This window comes from Sinocyclocheilus rhinocerous, unplaced genomic scaffold, assembly GCF_001515625.1.
Source record: "Sinocyclocheilus rhinocerous isolate Xijiao unplaced genomic scaffold, SAMN03320098_v1.1 scaffold271, whole genome shotgun sequence".
Classification (NCBI taxonomy): domain Eukaryota; kingdom Metazoa; phylum Chordata; class Actinopteri; order Cypriniformes; family Cyprinidae; genus Sinocyclocheilus; species Sinocyclocheilus rhinocerous.
Window position 1 is genome coordinate 2382779 of NW_015657574.1, and position 10077 is coordinate 2392855.

Consider the following 10077-nt stretch of genomic DNA (forward strand, 5'->3'; position numbering starts at 1 on the left):
ATGTTCAATTAAATATAAAATGCAGCTTTGAATGCCAGGCTAATTTGAACAAACACTATCTGAATATTGTCACATGTCTGATAGTGTGTTTGTGTATGGACAACATGGCTCATAGACCGGCGTTTCTTCGCATGGCCACTAGAGGACAGTAGTGTCAACGATAAAGCGACATCGACAGCTAAAGTTGGCCAATGATTCCTCATAAGACTAGTAAAACGACAACAAATAACATGCTAATGTGTGTGATTTGTAGGCGTTCCCACGATATGCGAGAAAAGGACACAGAGTGTATTAAACTATTTTATACCTTCACATTACCTTGTGAATTGGTCACCGATCGCTCTCAAATAAAGTTTGTTGAAAATCCCTTCTTCTAGTTCTTCCTGTTTGCAAAGATGGAGGCAGAGGGAATGTTGGCCCCGCTGTCACTCTCTGCTGAGTTTGAGGGGTATGTCTTTATGATCATAGATATGATTTGATGCTTCACCGTTGACGTCGTTTATATGAAAATAGGCTACGGCACGAAATGTATCGTCTGTTTACATGTTGTTCGGTTATAACGAATGAATGCTGCATTTAGTCAAATAGGCAGGTCTTACAATCTTGTCAATGGCTGTGTTTCAAAACAACCCATTGGTATGCCTGCCTTAACGGCATTTATTTGCAACATTGGCAGTTTCAAGTCATGCACTGTCGAAACTCGCATATAATGCCTGCCTAGAAATGCAGTCTGTAGTTGACAAACCAGCTTTTGAGACATTCATTTCAATGGCCATGCCGCTGCTGGATGTGGATGTAATGACACTGACATAACCAGCCATTATTATCACCTAGTATTGGACTTTATTTATTGACTTATTCCTCAAGTTACTAGTGCTAGTGAAACCTGTTTTTATGAATCACACAATTTACATCTAAAATGTTTAATATTCCCCATTTCTAGGTCCTTTGCCTATCTTACTGTGAGAGACAGATTCCCAACCATACTCACAAAAGTGATAGACACGTTACACCGCAATAAAGACAATTTCTTCAAAGAATATGGAAAGGTATATATGATCTTTGCTTTTTTACATTTAGCAGTGTTATAGTTTCATGTTATTCATAAAATAAAACAGCCTGCCTGTACTTGTTTTCCCAGATTTAACTTCTATACAATGTGTTTTATCAGGAGGGGATCCAGGCAGAGAAGACGGCCATCTCCTTCCTGTCCAAGCTGAGGAATGAACTGCAGACAGACAAACCTGTGCTGTCTCTGACTGATAATGCTGAGGACTCAGAGGCCTGGAATGAATACATGCGAAGACAGCAGGACCTGATGGAAGACGGGAGGCCTGTCAGCTGGTTCAAGTCACCATGGCTCTATGTGGAGTGTTACATGTACCGGAGGATCCAAGAGGCTCTGTATATGAAGTAAGGCAAATCAGCTTACGACCATACATTGAGCAATCAAAAATTCAGTGAAATTATTACTGTGATTATTTTCACAGTTTACACAATTTAATTAAAAGTAAAAATATCGTAAAGTTGAATTGAACTTCATCATTTAATAGTAAAAAATAAACTTTTTTTCTATATAATTTATTAATGATATACTCAATCATTAAATAAGTAGTCATCTTAGTCTTCAAATGGACACATGGTCATATGGCATACATTAATTTACAATTAAAATGGTATTAATTAGGTATTTAAAACAAGTTAAATTAATGGGTAAAATCTGCAATAAGAAAGAAAGTTATTTTAATAAGAGGACAGATTTATAACAGGAAGACCACTGAAATATGTACAGGTCTAAATGAATTTAAAGGTATGGCTTGCCTTAGAAATGCTATAGTGTTGCAATTGATGAAATAGTTTACATCATTTTTAGAGCCGTTGTAAATTAAAGGCACTGATGGTCATTTAAAGCGCTATCTTAAATGTGCTTTAAGTATTTTTATAATCAATAATAGTGATTTAATAATTAACCAAGATTAATTGTACTCTCCATGTTGCATTGGTACATTTTGAATTGTTTAACTGACTTGTTTCATTTTGTTTCCAAAGTCCACCGATGGATAAGTTTGACGTGTTTAAGGAGGGAAAGACGCAAAGCTTCTTTGAATCTCAACAAGCCATTAAAACCCTCTGTACATACCTTCAGGAGCTCATCACTAACATGGAGAACATGACTGAGATTCAGCTGCGAGACAACTTTCTCAAGTTACTCCAGGTTAGTGTCTCCGTGATCCTAGCTGCAGCGTATAATGATCCCTTCCATTAAAAACAATTGTTATTGGGACATTATGTTTATATGACATCAGAACACAACATCAAAAACTAGGAAAATCATCTTGTTTACATGGAGATGGAAGATTCTAAGTGAATTCAGTGAGCCATAAGCTTAAAGAGTCACATCTTTAATTTAGATCAGAGAATCTTGTTACCCGAATGACATCCAGTTTGTGGTGCCAAGTAACATGCCTAGGGGTGGCTACTGTTTTCAGCATGCGCTTGTGTACTTTATTGATATTACACAGTTGGTGATAGCATAATGCCACATAATCTGGTTTACTGTGTGTTTTGAAGGTCTCTCTGTGGGGAAACAAGTGTGATCTGTCCATCTCTGCCGGTCAGGACAACTCTCAAAAGTCCAGTCCCATCGATTCTCTTCCTGATTTCCAGCGCTTCATCATAGTGGATGACTCCAGCATGGTTTGGTCAACGCTGGTTGCTGCTCAAGGAGCCGGATCCTCTGGGATGAAGCATGCCAGAGTGGACATTATTTTAGACAATGCTGGTTTTGAGCTCGTTACCGATCTAGTCCTTGCTGACTTTCTTGTTTCTGCCGGACTAGCCAAGCAAATCCGATTTCATGGCAAGTCCATCCCGTGGTTTGTCTCAGACGTCACTAAACAAGACTTTGAGTGGACCATCATGCAGACCATGGCAGCCAATCACAAGTGGATGTCAGCCAGCGGTGTCCAATGGAAGCATTTCATGAAGGAGGGTACATGGTCTTACCATGACCACTTTTTTTGGACCTTGCCCCATGAGTTCTGTGACATGGCGATGGATGCAGCTGATCTCTACAGCACTCTCCAGGGCTCTGATCTGATTCTCTTCAAAGGAGATCTTAACTACCGGAAGCTTACTGGAGATAGGAAATGGGAGCACACGGTTCCGTTTGATCAAGCGCTGAGGGGGTTCCAGCCTGCCCCTCTCTGCAGTCTCAGGACACTGAAGGCTGATGTTCAGGTGGGCTTAAAGCCAGGCCAGGCCGAGAAGCTCAGCTCTCAGGATCCAGACTGGATGACTAATGGCAGATATGCAGTGGTTCAGTTTTCCAGTCCATGCAGAGAACAGTAGGGTCATTTTTAAAGAAAAGAGAGTCCTCACTAAAGAGGAAATTGCTGAGAAGAAAGAGATGAAGGAATAAAATGCACTGAAGATGCTGGTTTAGTTGCAATATGCCAAACAAATGTGTTGTTGTTTTATCTTTGCTTGTATAACAGTTGTTTCAGTTGGAAGCAAATCACGTAGTGAATCCTACCGATTGTGCATATCAAACACTGAAATTAATCTTAACCTAAATAATGTCCTTGTTGACCATCTCTTGATCACAGTATAAGATGTTCTGTTTGCACTGCTGATCTGTATTGTGTAGAAGTACAGTTACTTAAAAATACAGATGTAAACATGGCAACAACAACAAAAAAATCATATGAATCCATACATGTGTTGTTTAGTATGATACACAGTAAATAAAAAAGATACTGAACCTGAATTTTAACTTCTAGTTAAATGCTATTGACCAAAACACCTTCAGAATAGTGAGAAAGGTATATGCATTTGGGGCTAAAAATGTGCAGTATATAGATCGTTTTTTTTCTTTTTCAAATGTTCTAAATTATGGGCTTTGCATGGACTGCATAATTGAAAATAACCAATTAAAGAAAACTCTTTTTAATAAAACAATTCTAGTAGTGTAATGTCAACATGGGATGTATGAGGAGGGATTTGAATGTAAAGGGATTTGAAGTGCTGTCCAATGTTTTATTATTATTATTTTATTTTTAATTTTAAACAAAGCACAAATTCACAATGATTTACTAACGTCATCATAGGGAAATACGTTCTGCTTTCTGGCTGATAAAAAAAAATACTGGCCATACATATCTCCGAGAGTTATTGTTGTTTACAGTTTGGATTGACTAGCACTTTCAAAGCAAGTTTACCAGTGTCTGTTGGGATGAAAATTGCACCATGATGATTTCTTTTAGCTTATTTATGAGCATGCTGGAAACAGATGCTAGTCAGGATACCGTGTTTATGTACTCACACTTGTTAAAATTATAATTGTTTTGAAAATTGAATGCCACTGAATAAAGTTTAGGGGGAAAAAACGATTTCTCTTTTAAATGAAACTCTTATAATTTTATAGTTTAACAATTAGTTTTAGAGATTCAATTCATTTCTTTTTATAAATGAGTATTTTCTCATGTTCTTTTTCTTCCTGAGTCATCATACGCTGGCAGAAGTGTTCCTGGTGTGGGCTCATGCTGCTTGTTGACCTATCCTTTGAGAGCGCAATTTGTTTACTTTCACAGTATGTTTTGTGTGTGTGTGTGTGTGTGTGTGTGTGTGTGGATGCTTCCTGGGTCTTCCAAGGAGCCTTGCCTCCATTCTACAGAGCAAAGAAATGAGTCAAAAAAAAACAACAAAGAATTGATGTTACGTAATAATCACGTGAACGCTATCTTTTTGTGTTTAGGGGTCAGCGGAGGACTGTGTACATGCTGTTTTTCCTGAAAATCAAGGCCATGGGTTTGGTCTTTGAACTGTTCTAGTTCTCTTACAGCAAGAGCTAAGCTCAAAAGTAGACTTAAAGATTTCAGCTGGCCTTGTTTTTTATTTAGTGCGTTTTTATCAGAAACCTGCGGGCAGCAGATTGAGACGCGTACATTTTGCATACATCATACACACTGCATCACATAAAATGTTATCAATACAGTTTGTTTAATTATCAGCTCTATTTTTGTAAAAGTACATAGCAAATAATCAGCATGTTTTAATTTAATGCATTAGCAGCCATTTTGTTTGAGGACAGTGCTGCATATATTTTAATTAGAACAACACATTATTATTAAATATATATATATATATATATATATACACTACTTGGGATTGTCCTAAATTTGTAAGATTCAGTAAGATTTTTAAAATGTTTTTTAAAGAATTCTCTCTTCCCACAAAGGCTGGATTTATTTGATCAAAAACAGGCTACAGTAAGAGTGTAATATTGTCAGATATTATTACAATTTAAAATAAATATATATATATATATATATTAAACCTTTAAACTGTAATTTCCTGTGATGGCAAATCTGAATTTTCAGCATCATTACTCCAGTCTCAGTGACACATGGCCCTTCAGAAATCATTCTAATATGCTGATTTGGTGATGTTGAAAACAGTTGTGCTGCTTCATAATTTTGTAGAAACATTGATACTTTTCCCAGGGTTCTTTATGTTTAAACTTATGTCTGAAGTTTAAATGAAGAAACATTTTTTGGAATATAAATCTTTGTAACATTACTGAACAATTTATGCACCCTATCTGAGTTAAAATAATTTATGTATTAGTGTATATTTTAGACAGAATTACTGTCAGTTAAAAAATACTAATAATGTTCCTTTTTAAAAAGGGAAATCAAAACTCAATTACTCAAGCTTCCAACGCAGCATTTAATAAAGAGCACCGACACCTACACACTTTCCATTTCAGCTTTAAATAGCTGCCAGTACAGAGAAATTATTAGGATCAAACAGACTTGTTTGTCCCTTGTGAGCTGAACAATATTTCATTCCCTTATTTAACCTTTTGAAAAAATCTTTCAACAAATGTAATAAATTCTCTGAAGTATAATTTCCGATGGGGACAGCATATAAAGTGGTTTTAAAACACATCACCTGTAAAATCCAAAGGTTTTGGCAAGTGAATCAGGCGGTGACCTCCTATCTCTTGTTTACCTGGTTGCCATGACCTACTCTGAAGAGTGACCGCCAGTATCGACCTGGCTGTCTTTAATTTGTTTACCTCCTCTTTTTTTTGTCAGAACCACAGACAGTGAAAGCAAGAAGGACACAGGAAGTCAGAGATACATCAGCAAGGGGATACACCCAGGCTACTTGTGATGGGGCTAAACTTATTAATCAGAGGACTGGTTTGAATTTTGGTATGGACTACTTAATAACTGATTCTAGTCTTTTTAGTTTCCACAAGAAACAATATTCCATGTGTCTATTGCTCTAGTGGTTTATAGCCTAATCAAGCATTTCTTTCTATTATTAGTAGTTTCAGTTGAGTTTCCTGTCCTCTCTTTCCTGTTTAATAGAAAAGCACCTCACATCAGACTTGACAGCGTGTACAGTTGCTCGTATTTTATCCTTCCTTAAGTGTAATATTTAAGGCTACAACAAGGAATTTTTGTTAGAATAGTAGTTTTAGATACTGAAAAAAAGAAAGAGATGGAAAATATAAAAAAGGGTATTTTAAGAAAGAAAGAGAAGGAAAAGCAGCCTCACATATCTTAGAAAAACATCACACTTTGTCCTTTCAGCTCAAGCCGGACTGGAGGAAAGAGGAAGGTATTTTTTATTTTTTAGGAAGGAGTAGGCAGAACAGCGGGGCGGAAGCAAACAGAACAAGGGGGAGAGAGTTTGAGAAAGACAGTGGGAGGTAAAAAAAAAAAGACTTAGCTTAAAAAAGACAAAAACGGTCTTTTGGTGGTTGCTTATGAACAGGTAGTACCTTAAGTCATGCTGGCTGCCTGTGTGTTTCCATGGTGATGTCTGGAGGGCAGACAAGCCGAGAGGCTGCTGGTGCCAGGCAGCGACGCAGGACCAGCCCGAGCCTGGAGAGAGAAGACCTGGAGGGACTTTCCTCACCACCCACTGCCCACAAACTCTCACCCATGTACCCTAAGGAGGAGCACAGCACGGGGGGGATCAGTTCCTCTGTCAACTATCTTGATGGAGCCTATGAGTTCCCAAACCCCACACAGACCTACGGCACCTCGTCACCCGCCGAGCCTGCCTCGGTCGGATACTACCCGGCTCCCCCGGACCCCCACGCGCCCCCTGCTGAAGAACATCTGCAGACCTTAGGCACCGGATCCGGCAGCCCTCTCATGTTTGCACCCTCCAGCCCTCAGTTGTCCCCATACCTGAACCATCATGGGGGACACCACTCGACCCACCAGGTGTCTTACTACCTGGACAGCCCTTCTTGCACCGTCTACAGGTCAGTTCAGCTTTAAATACCAGCTTTGGTTGTGGTCATGCTTTTGGACACTTTTGTAAGTGAAGAATTCAAACTAAAGTTTTGAATGAACAATTTACAAGTTCATGAATTTATTATACACAACTTTAAGAGATATATTGGATTTAAGACATTTTATAGACATTGAAAATGAACATTTTGAGTTTTTTTTCTCTCTTAACATCAAGTTTCTATTGCCATTTTCATGGTGAAATCCAGGTTAAAATTAAATAGTAAATATAATAGAAAAAAAAAACTATATAAGATGTTTAAGATTATAAAACAGACATGAAAATATTGCCAGGTGTCCAGTTAATCAGATGAGGTGGTTCTGGAGGTCATTTACACCAGATTTCTGATTCATCGAGGCATAATATTTGGTTTAGCACTCAAATCTTGCTTGGATACCTGCTTACCAAGGTTCATTTTTACAAACAACACCTTACATAGACAAAGCCTGGTGAAACAATTCTGGCACACTGTACACTTATACATTTTGTGAACATGTTTAATTTGGAAACAAACCATGACTAATAATAAATTGATGTAATAAATTGAGTACCATTATTAGCCAACACTTGAACATTTAAACTAAACTTTTTTATTTTTTTAGTTTTACAATATTTCAATATTATTGTTTTTCTTGAGTAAACATCTTTTTAATGTGCCTAATGGGTTATGGCTATAGATTTGTGGGTTGTGTATGACCAACATTTAATGCTAGATGGTCTTGATGGCATTTGTTTTCTTTTTTAATTGAAAAACGAGTATTACTTCATATTACAGTGGTTTACACATGTTTTTTCCCTGCAGGACATGTTGAGTGCTCTCTGACTAATTATGGTTTGTTTTATTTGTTGTTATTTTATGTTCTAGGTTTGTGCTGTTAATTATTAGAATTTCTTGACTTCTTGGAAAGAAGAAGGTTAGGATTTTTAACATTTGCAGAGCCTCTGATCAAATTCTGTCTTGAGACCTTGAGGAAAGTACAATTAGTGAAAACAACAGTGGTACTGTCTGAACACACAGGGAGTACTTTTTTTTATACTTTCAGAAGAAATGAAAGGAGATCTGGTACAGTTAATGGATTAATAATAAACAAAAATACAGCACGTGTTGAATAAACTATTATTAGTAAAGCCTAATGTTTAAATTTGTTGTTTACTTCTGACGGATGAGAATATTAATTCATCCACTGCTTTAGGCTGCTTGGGGACACCAGTTGTCATCTGATGACATTGGACAGCACTGCAGTTCATTTTTGAGGTTATGCAATAAATCAGAATTAAAGATAAAATATTTACAAACACTAGAACAAGAGGTCAGAAGGAAATGGGGATGGTCACAGTTAGTTGTCCTGTTTGCAGTCACGTACACATTCTCCTTGGATATTACAAATTTGTATCTAAAGATATTTTATATACATGGTCTATAATTTATATTTAGTTATTTATAGGAATGCACAGTTTTATGGTACCATATCGGTTATCGGACGATATTAGGGATCTTTTTTAAATTATTATTTCCCATATCTGCCATTTATATGCTCATTTTGAAGTTCATCTTAAATAGCACTAATACATTTTATAAATCATGTTGTATGGCCTAAATTCACTTGCAACTTTTAACCTAACTGATTTTAGATTTTATTGTTTAATTTTTAACGTATTTAGATAAAATATAATCGATTTTAATATCTACAATAAGATAGAAATAACTATCAACTTAAAGACATAGGCCAGAATTTAAATAGCTACTGCTGCAGAAAGCGTGAATGACAACACATCAGTCAGTTTCTCTGCTGTGGTGAGTTATCCTGGTTTCTATCATCATCCACTCTATCTTGACATCTTCCCTTTTTCTGTCTGTAGGTCCAGTGTTGTGTGTTCTCAGCAGGCAGGTGTTGGTTTGTGTGAGGAGCTGTGCAGTGCCACTGACAGACAGGAGTTGTACTCCGGATCAAGAGCCGCAGGAGGGTTTGATTCCGAGAAGGAGACGCGCTTCTGTGCGGTGTGCAGTGACTATGCGTCTGGCTATCATTATGGAGTGTGGTCCTGTGAGGGATGCAAAGCTTTCTTCAAGAGAAGCATTCAAGGTAACCAGTCTGTTACACGCACAGTCTTGCTGTTCTGAATATCAGCGTGACTATGATTCTGCTACAAGTTTTGTTTTAGTGTTTGCGAATGAATCAGTTCAGTATATTATTAAATACCGCTTAAAAAGAAAGCCACTGTCGCCACCTACTGGCGTATCGATGTAAGAAAGAGTCCCCTAAAATATCTACCAAGAATGCATAGACAGAAACTTTTTTGAGTGGGGAATTGCTTAGCTTGAGTGCCACGTTTTTAGAACGCCATATCATGCGCAAAATAAATAAATAAATAAATAAAAATACAGACGAAAAATAAAGAAACTCGAGCGCAACGGGCAAACACGTCTAGCCTAGCGCATGCATGTTTACGTAGAAAAATAATGGAAAACGCGTTCTGTGTTAAGTAAACAGCCCCTCAGTGCTTTTAAATCACCACTCAGTCAATCAAATTCGAGGAACTATTCGAGGTAATAATGGTAATTTTAGAAGACCTTTCAGATGTATTTAATTATAAAACACTTTATAATCTATAACATTTATTAACAACTTATTTAATATTTTCTCTAAACCTACCCACTGAGCAAAGGTACCAGGGGTGTAGCCATCATTTCAGAAGTGAGGGGGACAGAAATGTTATATATATATATATATAATTAAAAAAAATAAAAATAAAAAAAAA

General features: G+C 37.0%; 1 protein-coding gene and 1 pseudogene across 1 annotated transcript; both read left to right on the plus strand.

Annotated features, from left to right (window-relative positions):
• Nucleotides 1–293: 293 nt before the first annotated feature.
• Nucleotides 294–3691, plus strand: LOC107721382 (protein-glutamate O-methyltransferase-like). The gene is made up of 5 exons (XM_016529377.1): nucleotides 294–448; nucleotides 944–1049; nucleotides 1172–1413; nucleotides 2050–2215; nucleotides 2572–3691. Exons 1-5 carry the CDS (start codon nucleotides 396–398, stop codon nucleotides 3349–3351), a joined length of 1347 nt encoding a protein of 448 aa, XP_016384863.1. The 5' UTR covers nucleotides 294–395; the 3' UTR covers nucleotides 3352–3691.
• Nucleotides 3692–6789: 3098 nt separating this feature from the next.
• LOC107721351 (estrogen receptor-like) overlaps nucleotides 6790–10077 on the plus strand; it is an 18405-nt pseudogene continuing 15117 nt past the window's right edge.

What these genes read in the sequence shown, in the direction of transcription:
- LOC107721382 (XM_016529377.1), top strand. Translation starts at nt 396, where the DNA reads ATGGAGGCAGAGGGAATGTTGGCCCCGCTGTCACTCTCTGCTGAGTTT. An exon ending in CTCTCTGCTGAGTTTGAGGG is followed by an intron (nt 449 to 943) that starts GTATGTCTTTAT and finishes CCCCATTTCTAG; the next exon opens with GTCCTTTGCCTATCTTACTG. An exon ending in ACTTTCTCAAGTTACTCCAG is followed by an intron (nt 2,216 to 2,571) that starts GTTAGTGTCTCC and finishes TGTGTTTTGAAG; the next exon opens with GTCTCTCTGTGGGGAAACAA.